Source organism: Salmo salar, unplaced genomic scaffold (assembly GCF_905237065.1).
Source record: "Salmo salar unplaced genomic scaffold, Ssal_v3.1, whole genome shotgun sequence".
NCBI lineage: Eukaryota > Metazoa > Chordata > Actinopteri > Salmoniformes > Salmonidae > Salmo > Salmo salar.
The window spans coordinates 167,501-185,873 of record NW_025549536.1 but is presented as its reverse complement, the minus strand read 5'-3'; the positions used below and the strand labels follow the sequence as shown (position 1 = coordinate 185,873).

The 18,373-nt window shown below is 50.8% G+C and overlaps 1 protein-coding gene across 3 annotated transcripts in view; it reads right to left on the bottom strand.

The window, feature by feature from the left end:
* tbk1 (TANK-binding kinase 1) overlaps positions 1 to 18,373 on the bottom strand; it is a 65,253-nt gene that overhangs the window by 9,223 nt on the left and 37,657 nt on the right. For all 3 annotated transcript variants that reach the window (XM_045713397.1, NM_001256722.1, XM_045713398.1), the window contains 2 exon segments: positions 15,967 to 16,068; positions 15,384 to 15,480 (listed from right to left, as the gene is read on the bottom strand). In XM_045713397.1, coding sequence (XP_045569353.1) covers positions 15,384 to 15,480; positions 15,967 to 16,068 — 199 coding nt within the window.

Genomic DNA, 18,373 nt, shown 5'->3' with positions numbered 1-18,373 from the left:
CTGAGCTGGGTCAGGGTCCCTGTTATCCCACTCCTAGATACTGAGCTGGGTCAGGGTCCCTGTTATCCCACTCCTAGATACTGAGCTGGGTCAGGGTCCCTGTTATCCCACTCCTAGATACTGAGCTGGGTCAGGGTCCCTGTTATCCCACTCCTAGATACTGAGCTGGGTCAGGGTCCCTGTTATCCCACTCCTAGATACTGAGCTGGGTCAGGGTCCCTGTTATCCCACTCCTAGATACTGAGCTGGGTCAGGGTCCCTGTTATCCCACTCCTAGATACTGAGCTGGGTCAGGGTCCCTGTTATCCCACTCCTAGATACTGAGCTGGGTCAGGGTCCCTGTTATCCCACTCCTAGATACTGAGCTGGGTCAGGGTCCCTGTTATCCCACTCCTAGATACTGAGCTGGGTCAGGGTCCCTGTTATCCCACTCCTAGATACTGAGCTGGGTCAGGGTCCCTGTTATCCCACTCCTAGATACTGAGCTGGGTCAGGGTCCCTGTTATCCCACTCCTAGATACTGAGCTGGGTCAGGGTCCCTGTTATCCCACTCCTAGATACTGAGCTGGGTCAGGGTCCCTGTTTATCCCACTCCTAGATACTGAGCTGGGTCAGGGTCCCTGTTATCCCACTCCCAGATACTGAGCTGGGTCAGGGTCCCTGTTATCCCACTCCTAGATACTGAGCTGGGTCAGGGTCCCTGTTATCCCACTCCTAGATACTGAGCTGGGTCAGGGTCCCTGTTATCCCACTCCTAGATACTGAGCTGGGTCAGGGTCCCTGTTATCCCACTCCTAGATACTGAGCTGGGTCAGGGTCCCTGTTATCCCACTCCTAGATACTGAGCTGGGTCAGGGTCCCTGTTATCCCACTCCTAGATACTGAGCTGGGTCAGGGTCCCTGTTATCCCACTCCTAGATACTGAGCTGGGTCAGGGTCCCTGTTATCCCACTCCTAGATACTGAGCTGGGTCAGGGTCCCTGTTATCCCACTCCTAGATACTGAGCTGGGTCAGGGTCCCTGTTATCCCACTCCTAGATACTGAGCTGGGTCAGGGTCCCTGTTATCCCACTCCTAGATACTGAGCTGGGTCAGGGTCCCTGTTATCCCACTCCTAGATACTGAGCTGGGTCAGGGTCCCTGTTATCCCACTCCTAGATACTGAGCTGGGTCAGGGTCCCTGTTATCCCACTCCTAGATACTGAGCTGGGTCAGGGTCCCTGTTATCCCACTCCTAGATACTGAGCTGGGTCAGGGTCCCTGTTATCCCACTCCTAGATACTGAGCTGGGTCAGGGTCCCTGTTATCCCACTCCTAGATACTGAGCTGGGTCAGGGTCCCTGTTATCCCACTCCTAGATACTGAGCTGGGTCAGGGTCCCTGTTATCCCACTCCTAGATACTGAGCTGGGTCAGGGTCCCTGTTATCCCACTCCTAGATACTGAGCTGGGTCAGGGTCCCTGTTATCCCACTCCTAGATACTGAGCTGGGTCAGGGTCCCTGTTATCCCACTCCTAGATACTGAGCTGGGTCAGGGTCCCTGTTATCCCACTCCTAGATACTGAGCTGGGTCAGGGTCCCTGTTATCCCACTCCTAGATACTGAGCTGGGTCAGGGTCCCTGTTATCCCACTCCTAGATACTGAGCTGGGTCAGGGTCCCTGTTATCCCACTCCTAGATACTGAGCTGGGTCAGGGTCCCTGTTATCCCACTCCTAGATACTGAGCTGGGTCAGGGTCCCTGTTATCCCACTCCTAGATACTGAGCTGGGTCAGGGTCCCTGTTATCCCACTCCTAGATACTGAGCTGGGTCAGGGTCCCTGTTATCCCACTCCTAGATACTGAGCTGGGTCAGGGTCCCTGTTATCCCACTCCTAGATACTGAGCTGGGTCAGGGTCCCTGTTATCCCACTCCTAGATACTGAGCTGGGTCAGGGTCCCTGTTATCCCACTCCTAGATACTGAGCTGGGTCAGGGTCCCTGTTATCCCACTCCTAGATACTGAGCTGGGTCAGGGTCCCTGTTATCCCACTCCTAGATACTGAGCTGGGTCAGGGTCCCTGTTATCCCACTCCTAGATACTGAGCTGGGTCAGGGTCCCTGTTATCCCACTCCTAGATACTGAGCTGGGTCAGGGTCCCTGTTATCCCACTCCTAGATACTGAGCTGGGTCAGGGTCCCTGTTATCCCACTCCTAGATACTGAGCTGGGTCAGGGTCCCTGTTATCCCACTCCTAGATACTGAGCTGGGTCAGGGTCCCTGTTATCCCACTCCTAGATACTGAGCTGGGTCAGGGTCCCTGTTATCCCACTCCTAGATACTGAGCTGGGTCAGGGTCCCTGTTATCCCACTCCTAGATACTGAGCTGGGTCAGGGTCCCTGTTATCCCACTCCTAGATACTGAGCTGGGTCAGGGTCCCTGTTATCCCACCCCTAGATACTGAGCTGGGTCAGGGTCCCTGTTATCCCACTCCTAGATACTGAGCTGGGTCAGGGTCCCTGTTATCCCACTCCTAGATACTGAGCTGGGTCAGGGTCCCTGTTATCCCACTCCTAGATACTGAGCTGGGTCAGGGTCCCTGTTATCCCACTCCTAGATACTGAGCTGGGTCAGGGTCCCTGTTATCCCACTCCTAGATACTGAGCTGGGTCAGGGTCCCTGTTATCCCACTCCTAGATACTGAGCTGGGTCAGGGTCCCTGTTATCCCACTCCTAGATACTGAGCTGGGTCAGGGTCCCTGTTATCCCACTCCTAGATACTGAGCTGGGTCAGGGTCCCTGTTATCCCACTCCTAGATACTGAGCTGGGTCAGGGTCCCTGTTATCCCACTCCTAGATACTGAGCTGGGTCAGGGTCCCTGTTATCCCACTCCTAGATACTGAGCTGGGTCAGGGTCCCTGTTATCCCACTCCTAGATACTGAGCTGGGTCAGGGTCCCTGTTATCCCACTCCTAGATACTGAGCTGGGTCAGGGTCCCTGTTATCCCACTCCTAGATACTGAGCTGGGTCAGGGTCCCTGTTATCCCACTCCTAGATACTGAGCTGGGTCAGGGTCCCTGTTATCCCACTCCTAGATACTGAGCTGGGTCAGGGTCCCTGTTATCCCACTCCTAGATACTGAGCTGGGTCAGGGTCCCTGTTATCCCACTCCTAGATACTGAGCTGGGTCAGGGTCCCTGTTATCCCACTCCTAGATACTGAGCTGGGTCAGGGTCCCTGTTATCCCACTCCTAGATACTGAGCTGGGTCAGGGTCCCTGTTATCCCACTCCTAGATACTGAGCTGGGTCAGGGTCCCTGTTATCCCACTCCTAGATACTGAGCTGGGTCAGGGTCCCTGTTATCCCACTCCTAGATACTGAGCTGGGTCAGGGTCCCTGTTATCCCACTCCTAGATACTGAGCTGGGTCAGGGTCCCTGTTATCCCACTCCTAGATACTGAGCTGGGTCAGGGTCCCTGTTATCCCACTCCTAGATACTGAGCTGGGTCAGGGTCCCTGTTATCCCACTCCTAGATACTGAGCTGGGTCAGGGTCCCTGTTATCCCACTCCTAGATACTGAGCTGGGTCAGGGTCCCTGTTATCCCACTCCTAGATACTGAGCTGGGTCAGGGTCCCTGTTATCCCACTCCTAGATACTGAGCTGGGTCAGGGTCCCTGTTATCCCACTCCTAGATACTGAGCTGGGTCAGGGTCCCTGTTATCCCACTCCTAGATACTGAGCTGGGTCAGGGTCCCTGTTATCCCACTCCTAGATACTGAGCTGGGTCAGGGTCCCTGTTATCCCACTCCTAGATACTGAGCTGGGTCAGGGTCCCTGTTATCCCACTCCTAGATACTGAGCTGGGTCAGGGTCCCTGTTATCCCACTCCTAGATACTGAGCTGGGTCAGGGTCCCTGTTATCCCACTCCTAGATACTGAGCTGGGTCAGGGTCCCTGTTATCCCACTCCTAGATACTGAGCTGGGTCAGGGGTCCCTGTTATCCCACTCCTAGATACTGAGCTGGGTCAGGGTCCCTGTTATCCCACTCCTAGATACTGAGCTGGGTCAGGGTCCCTGTTATCCCACTCCTAGATACTGAGCTGGGTCAGGGTCCCTGTTATCCCACTCCTAGATACTGAGCTGGGTCAGGGTCCCTGTTATCCCACTCCTAGATACTGAGCTGGGTCAGGGTCCCTGTTATCCCACTCCTAGATACTGAGCTGGGTCAGGGTCCCTGTTATCCCACTCCTAGATACTGAGCTGGGTCAGGGTCCCTGTTATCCCACTCCTAGATACTGAGCTGGGTCAGGGTCCCTGTTATCCCACTCCTAGATACTGAGCTGGGTCAGGGTCCCTGTTATCCCACTCCTAGATACTGAGCTGGGTCAGGGTCCCTGTTATCCCACTCCTAGATACTGAGCTGGGTCAGGGTCCCTGTTATCCCACTCCTAGATACTGAGCTGGGTCAGGGTCCCTGTTATCCCACTCCTAGATACTGAGCTGGGTCAGGGTCCCTGTTATCCCACTCCTAGATACTGAGCTGGGTCAGGGTCCCTGTTATCCCACTCCTAGATACTGAGCTGGGTCAGGGTCCCTGTTATCCCACTCCTAGATACTGAGCTGGGTCAGGGTCCCTGTTATCCCACTCCTAGATACTGAGCTGGGTCAGGGTCCCTGTTATCCCACTCCTAGATACTGAGCTGGGTCAGGGTCCCTGTTATCCCACTCCTAGATACTGAGCTGGGTCAGGGTCCCTGTTATCCCACTCCTAGATACTGAGCTGGGTCAGGGTCCCTGTTATCCCACTCCTAGATACTGAGCTGGGTCAGGGTCCCTGTTATCCCACTCCTAGATACTGAGCTGGGTCAGGGTCCCTGTTATCCCACTCCTAGATACTGAGCTGGGTCAGGGTCCCTGTTATCCCACTCCTAGATACTGAGCTGGGTCAGGGTCCCTGTTATCCCACTCCTAGATACTGAGCTGGGTCAGGGTCCCTGTTATCCCACTCCTAGATACTGAGCTGGGTCAGGGTCCCTGTTATCCCACTCCTAGATACTGAGCTGGGTCAGGGTCCCTGTTATCCCACTCCTAGATACTGAGCTGGGTCAGGGTCCCTGTTATCCCACTCCTAGATACTGAGCTGGGTCAGGGTCCCTGTTATCCCACTCCTAGATACTGAGCTGGGTCAGGGTCCCTGTTATCCCACTCCTAGATACTGAGCTGGGTCAGGGTCCCTGTTATCCCACTCCTAGATACTGAGCTGGGTCAGGGTCCCTGTTATCCCACTCCTAGATACTGAGCTGGGTCAGGGTCCCTGTTATCCCACTCCTAGATACTGAGCTGGGTCAGGGTCCCTGTTATCCCACTCCTAGATACTGAGCTGGGTCAGGGTCCCTGTTATCCCACTCCTAGATACTGAGCTGGGTCAGGGTCCCTGTTATCCCACTCCTAGATACTGAGCTGGGTCAGGGTCCCTGTTATCCCACTCCTAGATACTGAGCTGGGTCAGGGTCCCTGTTATCCCACTCCTAGATACTGAGCTGGGTCAGGGTCCCTGTTATCCCACTCCTAGATACTGAGCTGGGTCAGGGTCCCTGTTATCCCACTCCTAGATACTGAGCTGGGTCAGGGTCCCTGTTATCCCACTCCTAGATACTGAGCTGGGTCAGGGTCCCTGTTATCCCACTCCTAGATACTGAGCTGGGTCAGGGTCCCTGTTATCCCACTCCTAGATACTGAGCTGGGTCAGGGTCCCTGTTATCCCACTCCTAGATACTGAGCTGGGTCAGGGTCCCTGTTATCCCACTCCTAGATACTGAGCTGGGTCAGGGTCCCTGTTATCCCACTCCTAGATACTGAGCTGGGTCAGGGTCCCTGTTATCCCACTCCTAGATACTGAGCTGGGTCAGGGTCCCTGTTATCCCACTCCTAGATACTGAGCTGGGTCAGGGTCCCTGTTATCCCACTCCTAGATACTGAGCTGGGTCAGGGTCCCTGTTATCCCACTCCTAGATACTGAGCTGGGTCAGGGTCCCTGTTATCCCACTCCTAGATACTGAGCTGGGTCAGGGTCCCTGTTATCCCACTCCTAGATACTGAGCTGGGTCAGGGTCCCTGTTATCCCACTCCTAGATACTGAGCTGGGTCAGGGTCCCTGTTATCCCACTCCTAGATACTGAGCTGGGTCAGGGTCCCTGTTATCCCACTCCTAGATACTGAGCTGGGTCAGGGTCCCTGTTATCCCACTCCTAGATACTGAGCTGGGTCAGGGTCCCTGTTATCCCACTCCTAGATACTGAGCTGGGTCAGGGTCCCTGTTATCCCACTCCTAGATACTGAGCTGGGTCAGGGTCCCTGTTATCCCACTCCTAGATACTGAGCTGGGTCAGGGTCCCTGTTATCCCACTCCTAGATACTGAGCTGGGTCAGGGTCCCTGTTATCCCACTCCTAGATACTGAGCTGGGTCAGGGTCCCTGTTATCCCACTCCTAGATACTGAGCTGGGTCAGGGTCCCTGTTATCCCACTCCTAGATACTGAGCTGGGTCAGGGTCCCTGTTATCCCACTCCTAGATACTGAGCTGGGTCAGGGTCCCTGTTATCCCACTCCTAGATACTGAGCTGGGTCAGGGTCCCTGTTATCCCACTCCTAGATACTGAGCTGGGTCAGGGTCCCTGTTATCCCACTCCTAGATACTGAGCTGGGTCAGGGTCCCTGTTATCCCACTCCTAGATACTGAGCTGGGTCAGGGTCCCTGTTATCCCACTCCTAGATACTGAGCTGGGTCAGGGTCCCTGTTATCCCACTCCTAGATACTGAGCTGGGTCAGGGTCCCTGTTATCCCACTCCTAGATACTGAGCTGGGTCAGGGTCCCTGTTATCCCACTCCTAGATACTGAGCTGGGTCAGGGTCCCTGTTATCCCACTCCTAGATACTGAGCTGGGTCAGGGTCCCTGTTATCCCACTCCTAGATACTGAGCTGGGTCAGGGTCCCTGTTATCCCACTCCTAGATACTGAGCTGGGTCAGGGTCCCTGTTATCCCACTCCTAGATACTGAGCTGGGTCAGGGTCCCTGTTATCCCACTCCTAGATACTGAGCTGGGTCAGGGTCCCTGTTATCCCACTCCTAGATACTGAGCTGGGTCAGGGTCCCTGTTATCCCACTCCTAGATACTGAGCTGGGTCAGGGTCCCTGTTATCCCACTCCTAGATACTGAGCTGGGTCAGGGTCCCTGTTATCCCACTCCTAGATACTGAGCTGGGTCAGGGTCCCTGTTATCCCACTCCTAGATACTGAGCTGGGTCAGGGTCCCTGTTATCCCACTCCTAGATACTGAGCTGGGTCAGGGTCCCTGTTATCCCACTCCTAGATACTGAGCTGGGTCAGGGTCCCTGTTATCCCACTCCTAGATACTGAGCTGGGTCAGGGTCCCTGTTATCCCACTCCTAGATACTGAGCTGGGTCAGGGTCCCTGTTATCCCACTCCTAGATACTGAGCTGGGTCAGGGTCCCTGTTATCCCACTCCTAGATACTGAGCTGGGTCAGGGTCCCTGTTATCCCACTCCTAGATACTGAGCTGGGTCAGGGTCCCTGTTATCCCACTCCTAGATACTGAGCTGGGTCAGGGTCCCTGTTATCCCACTCCTAGATACTGAGCTGGGTCAGGGTCCCTGTTATCCCACTCCTAGATACTGAGCTGGGTCAGGGTCCCTGTTATCCCACTCCTAGATACTGAGCTGGGTCAGGGTCCCTGTTATCCCACTCCTAGATACTGAGCTGGGTCAGGGTCCCTGTTATCCCACTCCTAGATACTGAGCTGGGTCAGGGTCCCTGTTATCCCACTCCTAGATACTGAGCTGGGTCAGGGTCCCTGTTATCCCACTCCTAGATACTGAGCTGGGTCAGGGTCCCTGTTATCCCACTCCTAGATACTGAGCTGGGTCAGGGTCCCTGTTATCCCACTCCTAGATACTGAGCTGGGTCAGGGTCCCTGTTATCCCACTCCTAGATACTGAGCTGGGTCAGGGTCCCTGTTATCCCACTCCTAGATACTGAGCTGGGTCAGGGTCCCTGTTATCCCACTCCTAGATACTGAGCTGGGTCAGGGTCCCTGTTATCCCACTCCTAGATACTGAGCTGGGTCAGGGTCCCTGTTATCCCACTCCTAGATACTGAGCTGGGTCAGGGTCCCTGTTATCCCACTCCTAGATACTGAGCTGGGTCAGGGTCCCTGTTATCCCACTCCTAGATACTGAGCTGGGTCAGGGTCCCTGTTATCCCACTCCTAGATACTGAGCTGGGTCAGGGTCCCTGTTATCCCACTCCTAGATACTGAGCTGGGTCAGGGTCCCTGTTATCCCACTCCTAGATACTGAGCTGGGTCAGGGTCCCTGTTATCCCACTCCTAGATACTGAGCTGGGTCAGGGTCCCTGTTATCCCACTCCTAGATACTGAGCTGGGTCAGGGTCCCTGTTATCCCACTCCTAGATACTGAGCTGGGTCAGGGTCCCTGTTATCCCACTCCTAGATACTGAGCTGGGTCAGGGTCCCTGTTATCCCACTCCTAGATACTGAGCTGGGTCAGGGTCCCTGTTATCCCACTCCTAGATACTGAGCTGGGTCAGGGTCCCTGTTATCCCACTCCTAGATACTGAGCTGGGTCAGGGTCCCTGTTATCCCACTCCTAGATACTGAGCTGGGTCAGGGTCCCTGTTATCCCACTCCTAGATACTGAGCTGGGTCAGGGTCCCTGTTATCCCACTCCTAGATACTGAGCTGGGTCAGGGTCCCTGTTATCCCACTCCTAGATACTGAGCTGGGTCAGGGTCCCTGTTATCCCACTCCTAGATACTGAGCTGGGTCAGGGTCCCTGTTATCCCACTCCTAGATACTGAGCTGGGTCAGGGTCCCTGTTATCCCACTCCTAGATACTGAGCTGGGTCAGGGTCCCTGTTATCCCACTCCTAGATACTGAGCTGGGTCAGGGTCCCTGTTATCCCACTCCTAGATACTGAGCTGGGTCAGGGTCCCTGTTATCCCACTCCTAGATACTGAGCTGGGTCAGGGTCCCTGTTATCCCACTCCTAGATACTGAGCTGGGTCAGGGTCCCTGTTATCCCACTCCTAGATACTGAGCTGGGTCAGGGTCCCTGTTATCCCACTCCTAGATACTGAGCTGGGTCAGGGTCCCTGTTATCCCACTCCTAGATACTGAGCTGGGTCAGGGTCCCTGTTATCCCACTCCTAGATACTGAGCTGGGTCAGGGTCCCTGTTATCCCACTCCTAGATACTGAGCTGGGTCAGGGTCCCTGTTATCCCACTCCTAGATACTGAGCTGGGTCAGGGTCCCTGTTATCCCACTCCTAGATACTGAGCTGGGTCAGGGTCCCTGTTATCCCACTCCTAGATACTGAGCTGGGTCAGGGTCCCTGTTATCCCACTCCTAGATACTGAGCTGGGTCAGGGTCCCTGTTATCCCACTCCTAGATACTGAGCTGGGTCAGGGTCCCTGTTATCCCACTCCTAGATACTGAGCTGGGTCAGGGTCCCTGTTATCCCACTCCTAGATACTGAGCTGGGTCAGGGTCCCTGTTATCCCACTCCTAGATACTGAGCTGGGTCAGGGTCCCTGTTATCCCACTCCTAGATACTGAGCTGGGTCAGGGTCCCTGTTATCCCACTCCTAGATACTGAGCTGGGTCAGGGTCCCTGTTATCCCACTCCTAGATACTGAGCTGGGTCAGGGTCCCTGTTATCCCACTCCTAGATACTGAGCTGGGTCAGGGTCCCTGTTATCCCACTCCTAGATACTGAGCTGGGTCAGGGTCCCTGTTATCCCACTCCTAGATACTGAGCTGGGTCAGGGTCCCTGTTATCCCACTCCTAGATACTGAGCTGGGTCAGGGTCCCTGTTATCCCACTCCTAGATACTGAGCTGGGTCAGGGTCCCTGTTATCCCACTCCTAGATACTGAGCTGGGTCAGGGTCCCTGTTTATCCCACTCCTAGATACTGAGCTGGGTCAGGGTCCCTGTTATCCCACTCCTAGATACTGAGCTGGGTCAGGGTCCCTGTTATCCCACTCCTAGATACTGAGCTGGGTCAGGGTCCCTGTTATCCCACTCCTAGATACTGAGCTGGGTCAGGGTCCCTGTTATCCCACTCCTAGATACTGAGCTGGGTCAGGGTCCCTGTTATCCCACTCCTAGATACTGAGCTGGGTCAGGGTCCCTGTTATCCCACTCCTAGATACTGAGCTGGGTCAGGGTCCCTGTTATCCCACTCCTAGATACTGAGCTGGGTCAGGGGTCCCTGTTATCCCACTCCTAGATACTGAGCTGGGTCAGGGTCCCTGTTATCCCACTCCTAGATACTGAGCTGGGTCAGGGTCCCTGTTATCCCACTCCTAGATACTGAGCTGGGTCAGGGTCCCTGTTATCCCACTCCTAGATACTGAGCTGGGTCAGGGTCCCTGTTATCCCACTCCTAGATACTGAGCTGGGTCAGGGTCCCTGTTATCCCACTCCTAGATACTGAGCTGGGTCAGGGTCCCTGTTATCCCACTCCTAGATACTGAGCTGGGTCAGGGTCCCTGTTATCCCACTCCTAGATACTGAGCTGGGTCAGGGTCCCTGTTATCCCACTCCTAGATACTGAGCTGGGTCAGGGTCCCTGTTATCCCACTCCTAGATACTGAGCTGGGTCAGGGTCCCTGTTATCCCACTCCTAGATACTGAGCTGGGTCAGGGTCCCTGTTATCCCACTCCTAGATACTGAGCTGGGTCAGGGTCCCTGTTATCCCACTCCTAGATACTGAGCTGGGTCAGGGTCCCTGTTATCCCACTCCTAGATACTGAGCTGGGTCAGGGTCCCTGTTATCCCACTCCTAGATACTGAGCTGGGTCAGGGTCCCTGTTATCCCACTCCTAGATACTGAGCTGGGTCAGGGGTCCCTGTTATCCCACTCCTAGATACTGAGCTGGGTCAGGGTCCCTGTTATCCCACTCCTAGATACTGAGCTGGGTCAGGGTCCCTGTTATCCCACTCCTAGATACTGAGCTGGGTCAGGGTCCCTGTTATCCCACTCCTAGATACTGAGCTGGGTCAGGGTCCCTGTTATCCCACTCCTAGATACTGAGCTGGGTCAGGGTCCCTGTTATCCCACTCCTAGATACTGAGCTGGGTCAGGGTCCCTGTTATCCCACTCCTAGATACTGAGCTGGGTCAGGGTCCCTGTTATCCCACTCCTAGATACTGAGCTGGGTCAGGGTCCCTGTTATCCCACTCCTAGATACTGAGCTGGGTCAGGGTCCCTGTTATCCCACTCCTAGATACTGAGCTGGGTCAGGGTCCCTGTTATCCCACTCCTAGATACTGAGCTGGGTCAGGGTCCCTGTTATCCCACTCCTAGATACTGAGCTGGGTCAGGGTCCCTGTTATCCCACTCCTAGATACTGAGCTGGGTCAGGGTCCCTGTTATCCCACTCCTAGATACTGAGCTGGGTCAGGGTCCCTGTTATCCCACTCCTAGATACTGAGCTGGGTCAGGGTCCCTGTTATCCCACTCCTAGATACTGAGCTGGGTCAGGGTCCCTGTTATCCCACTCCTAGATACTGAGCTGGGTCAGGGTCCCTGTTATCCCACTCCTAGATACTGAGCTGGGTCAGGGTCCCTGTTATCCCACTCCTAGATACTGAGCTGGGTCAGGGTCCCTGTTATCCCACTCCTAGATACTGAGCTGGGTCAGGGTCCCTGTTATCCCACTCCTAGATACTGAGCTGGGTCAGGGTCCCTGTTATCCCACTCCTAGATACTGAGCTGGGTCAGGGTCCCTGTTATCCCACTCCTAGATACTGAGCTGGGTCAGGGTCCCTGTTATCCCACTCCTAGATACTGAGCTGGGTCAGGGTCCCTGTTATCCCACTCCTAGATACTGAGCTGGGTCAGGGTCCCTGTTATCCCACTCCTAGATACTGAGCTGGGTCAGGGTCCCTGTTATCCCACTCCTAGATACTGAGCTGGGTCAGGGTCCCTGTTATCCCACTCCTAGATACTGAGCTGGGTCAGGGTCCCTGTTATCCCACTCCTAGATACTGAGCTGGGTCAGGGTCCCTGTTATCCCACTCCTAGATACTGAGCTGGGTCAGGGTCCCTGTTATCCCACTCCTAGATACTGAGCTGGGTCAGGGTCCCTGTTATCCCACTCCTAGATACTGAGCTGGGTCAGGGTCCCTGTTATCCCACTCCTAGATACTGAGCTGGGTCAGGGTCCCTGTTATCCCACTCCTAGATACTGAGCTGGGTCAGGGTCCCTGTTATCCCACTCCTAGATACTGAGCTGGGTCAGGGTCCCTGTTATCCCACTCCTAGATACTGAGCTGGGTCAGGGTCCCTGTTATCCCACTCCTAGATACTGAGCTGGGTCAGGGTCCCTGTTATCCCACTCCTAGATACTGAGCTGGGTCAGGGTCCCTGTTATCCCACTCCTAGATACTGAGCTGGGTCAGGGTCCCTGTTATCCCACTCCTAGATACTGAGCTGGGTCAGGGTCCCTGTTATCCCACTCCTAGATACTGAGCTGGGTCAGGGTCCCTGTTATCCCACTCCTAGATACTGAGCTGGGTCAGGGTCCCTGTTATCCCACTCCTAGATACTGAGCTGGGTCAGGGTCCCTGTTATCCCACTCCTAGATACTGAGCTGGGTCAGGGTCCCTGTTATCCCACTCCTAGATACTGAGCTGGGTCAGGGTCCCTGTTATCCCACTCCTAGATACTGAGCTGGGTCAGGGTCCCTGTTATCCCACTCCTAGATACTGAGCTGGGTCAGGGTCCCTGTTATCCCACTCCTAGATACTGAGCTGGGTCAGGGTCCCTGTTATCCCACTCCTAGATACTGAGCTGGGTCAGGGTCCCTGTTATCCCACTCCTAGATACTGAGCTGGGTCAGGGTCCCTGTTATCCCACTCCTAGATACTGAGCTGGGTCAGGGTCCCTGTTATCCCACTCCTAGATACTGAGCTGGGTCAGGGTCCCTGTTATCCCACTCCTAGATACTGAGCTGGGTCAGGGTCCCTGTTATCCCACTCCTAGATACTGAGCTGGGTCAGGGTCCCTGTTATCCCACTCCTAGATACTGAGCTGGGTCAGGGTCCCTGTTATCCCACTCCTAGATACTGAGCTGGGTCAGGGTCCCTGTTATCCCACTCCTAGATACTGAGCTGGGTCAGGGTCCCTGTTATCCCACTCCTAGATACTGAGCTGGGTCAGGGTCCCTGTTATCCCACTCCTAGATACTGAGCTGGGTCAGGGTCCCTGTTATCCCACTCCTAGATACTGAGCTGGGTCAGGGTCCCTGTTATCCCACTCCTAGATACTGAGCTGGGTCAGGGTCCCTGTTATCCCACTCCTAGATACTGAGCTGGGTCAGGGTCCCTGTTATCCCACTCCTAGATACTGAGCTGGGTCAGGGTCCCTGTTATCCCACTCCTAGATACTGAGCTGGGTCAGGGTCCCTGTTATCCCACTCCTAGATACTGAGCTGGGTCAGGGTCCCTGTTATCCCACTCCTAGATACTGAGCTGGGTCAGGGTCCCTGTTATCCCACTCCTAGATACTGAGCTGGGTCAGGGTCCCTGTTATCCCACTCCTAGATACTGAGCTGGGTCAGGGTCCCTGTTATCCCACTCCTAGATACTGAGCTGGGTCAGGGTCCCTGTTATCCCACTCCTAGATACTGAGCTGGGTCAGGGTCCCTGTTATCCCACTCCTAGATACTGAGCTGGGTCAGGGTCCCTGTTATCCCACTCCTAGATACTGAGCTGGGTCAGGGTCCCTGTTATCCCACTCCTAGATACTGAGCTGGGTCAGGGTCCCTGTTATCCCACTCCTAGATACTGAGCTGGGTCAGGGTCCCTGTTATCCCACTCCTAGATACTGAGCTGGGTCAGGGTCCCTGTTATCCCACTCCTAGATACTGAGCTGGGTCAGGGTCCCTGTTATCCCACTCCTAGATACTGAGCTGGGTCAGGGTCCCTGTTATCCCACTCCTAGATACTGAGCTGGGTCAGGGTCCCTGTTATCCCACTCCTAGATACTGAGCTGGGTCAGGGTCCCTGTTATCCCACTCCTAGATACTGAGCTGGGTCAGGGTCCCTGTTATCCCACTCCTAGATACTGAGCTGGGTCAGGGTCCCTGTTATCCCACTCCTAGATACTGAGCTGGGTCAGGGTCCCTGTTATCCCACTCCTAGATACTGAGCTGGGTCAGGGTCCCTGTTATCCCACTCCTAGATACTGAGCTGGGTCAGGGTCCCTGTTATCCCACTCCTAGATACTGAGCTGGGTCAGGGTCCCTGTTATCCCACTCCTAGATACTGAGCTGGGTCAGGGTCCCTGTTATCCCACTCCTAGATACTGAGCTGGGTCAGGGTCCCTGTTATCCCACTCCTAGATACTGAGCTGGGTCAGGGTCCCTGTTATCCCACTCCTAGATACTGAGCTGGGTCAGGGTCCCTGTTATCCCACTCCTAGATACTGAGCTGGGTCAGGGTCCCTGTTATCCCACTCCTAGATACTGAGCTGGGTCAGGGTCCCTGTTATCCCACTCCTAGATACTGAGCTGGGTCAGGGTCCCTGTTATCCCACTCCTAGATACTGAGCTGGGTCAGGGTCCCTGTTATCCCACTCCTAGATACTGAGCTGGGTCAGGGTCCCTGTTATCCCACTCCTAGATACTGAGCTGGGTCAGGGTCCCTGTTATCCCACTCCTAGATACTGAGCTGGGTCAGGGTCCCTGTTATCCCACTCCTAGATACTGAGCTGGGTCAGGGTCCCTGTTATCCCACTCCTAGATACTGAGCTGGGTCAGGGTCCCTGTTATCCCACTCCTAGATACTGAGCTGGGTCAGGGTCCCTGTTATCCCACTCCTAGATACTGAGCTGGGTCAGGGTCCCTGTTATCCCACTCCTAGATACTGAGCTGGGTCAGGGTCCCTGTTATCCCACTCCTAGATACTGAGCTGGGTCAGGGTCCCTGTTATCCCACTCCTAGATACTGAGCTGGGTCAGGGTCCCTGTTATCCCACTCCTAGATACTGAGCTGGGTCAGGGTCCCTGTTATCCCACTCCTAGATACTGAGCTGGGTCAGGGTCCCTGTGTTATCCCACTCCTAGATACTGAGCTGGGTCAGGGTCCCTGTTATCCCACTCCTAGATACTGAGCTGGGTCAGGGTCCCTGTTATCCCACTCCTAGATACTGAGCTGGGTCAGGGTCCCTGTTATCCCACTCCTAGATACTGAGCTGGGTCAGGGTCCCTGTTATCAGTGTTTAGTAAGGTGTGTGTGTGTGTGTGTGTGTGTGTGTGTGTGTGTGTGTGTGTGTGAGTTCTGACCTTAATAACTCTCTCCATCACCATGGAAACCTCTTTCTCCACGCTGTTGAATTGGCTGGTTAGACTAATCAGCTGTTTCCTCACGTGATGCACCTTCCTGTACAGGGGAGATAAACACAACTATTGATACAGAACACACACACACACACACACACACACACACACACACACACACACACACACACACACACACACACACACACACACACACACACACACACACACACACACACACACCTTCCTGTACAGGGGAGATAAACACAACTATTGATACTATTGATACAGAACACACACCTTCATTTACAGGACACACTGACCTCATCTGATACCTACCTTCCTTCCTTCCTTCCTTCCTTCCTTCCTTCCTTCCTTCCTTCCTTCCTTCCTTCCTTCCTTCACAGAACACACTGACCTCATCTGATACCTTCCTTCCTTCCTTCCTTCCATCCTTCCTTCCTTCCTTCCTTCCTTCCTTCCTTCCTTCCTTCCTTCCTTAACAGGACACACTGACCTCATCTGATACCTTCATCTACAGAACACACTGACCGCATCAGATACATTCCTTCATTAACAGGAAACTTACCTCATCCACTCCTCGCTCTTAGAGATGAAGAGGCGATACTTCATGGCACACTCCTCTGTAAACAGAGACCTGGCTTTGGTGGCATAGAACACCAGCTTCTGTCTGTAACCATGGAAACATTATAATATTACTATACCGTAACCATAGAAACATTATAATATTACTATACTGTAACCATAGGAACATAATAATATTACTATACAGTAACCATAGAAACATTATAATATTACTATACAGTAACCATAGAAACATTATAATATTACTATACTGTAACCATAGAAACATTATAATATTACTATACCGTAACCATAGAAACATTATAATATTACTATACCGTAACCATAGAAACATTATAATATTACTATACCGTAACCAGAGGAACATTATAATATTACTATACCGTAACCATAGAAACATTATAATATTACTATACCGTAACCATGGAAACATTATAATATTACTATACCGTAACCAGGGAAACATTATAATATTACCATACCGTAACCATGGAAACATTATAATATTACTATACCGTAACCATGGAAACATTATAATATTACTATACCGTAACCATGGAAACATTATAATATTACTATACTGTAACCATAGAAACATTATAATATTACTATACTGTAACCATAGAAACATTATAATATTACTATACTGTAACCATAGAAACATTATAATATTACTATACAGTAACCATAGAAACATTATAATATTACTATACCGTAACCATAGAAACATTATAATATTACTATACCGTAACCAGAGTAACATTATAATATTACTATACTGTAACCATGGAAACATTATAATATTACTATACTGTAACCAGGGAAACATTATAATATAACCATGGAAACATTATAATATTACTATACCGTAACCATAGAAACATAATATTACTATACTGTAACCATAGAAACATAATAATATTACTATACTGTAACCAGAGAAACATTATAATATTACTATACTGTAACCATAGAAACATTATAATATTACTATACCGTAACCATAGAAACATTATAATATTACTATACTGTAACCATAGAAACATTATAATATTACTATACCGTAACCATAGAAACATAATATTACTATACTGTAACCATAGAAACATTATAATATTACTATACTGTAACCATAGGAACATTATAATATTACTATACCGTAACCATAGAAACATTATAATATTACTATACCGTAACCATAGAAACATTATAATACTACTATACTGTAACCATAGGAACATTATAATATTACTATACCGTAACCATGGAAACATTATAATATTACTATACCGTAACCATGGAAACATTATAATATTACTATACCGTAACCATAGAAACATTATAATACTACTATACTGTAACCATAGAAACATTATAATACTACTATACTGTAACCATAGAAACATTATAATATTACTATACTGTAACCATAGAAACATTATAATATTACTATACTGTCTGTTAGAGGAACATTATAATATTACTATACTGTAACCATAGAAACATAATAATATTACTATACTGTAACCAGAGAAACATTATAATATTACTATACTGTAACCATAGAAACATTATAATACTACTATACTGTAACCATAGAAACATTATAATATTACTATACTGTAACCATAGAAACATTATAATATTACTATACTGTCTGTTAGAGGAACATTATAATATTACTATACTGTAACCATAGAAACATTATAATATTACTATACTGTCTGTTAGAGGAACATTATAATATTACTATACTGTAACCATAGAAACATTATAATATTACTATACCGTAACCATAGAAACATTATAATATTACTATACTGTAACCATAGAAACATTATAATATTACTATACTGTCTGTTAGAGGAACATTATAATATTACTATACTGTAACCATAGAAACATTATAATATTACTATACTGTCTGTTAGAGGAACATTATAATATTACTATACTGTAACCATAGAAACATTATAATATTAAAAACTGTAACCATAGGAACATTATAATATTACTATACTGTAACCATAGAAACATTATAATACTACTATACTGTAACCATAGGAACATTATAATATTACTATACCGTAACCATAGAAACATTATAATATTACTATACCGTAACCATAGAAACATTATAATATTACTATACTGTAACCATAGAAACATTATAATACTACTATACTGTAACCATAGGAACATTATAATATTACTATACCGTAACCATAGAAACATTATAATATTACTATACTGTCTGTTAGAGGAACATTATAATATTACTATACTGTAACCATAGAAACATAATAATATTACTATACTGTAACCATAGAAACATTATAATACTACTATACTGTAACCATAGGAACATTATAATATTACTATACCGTAAC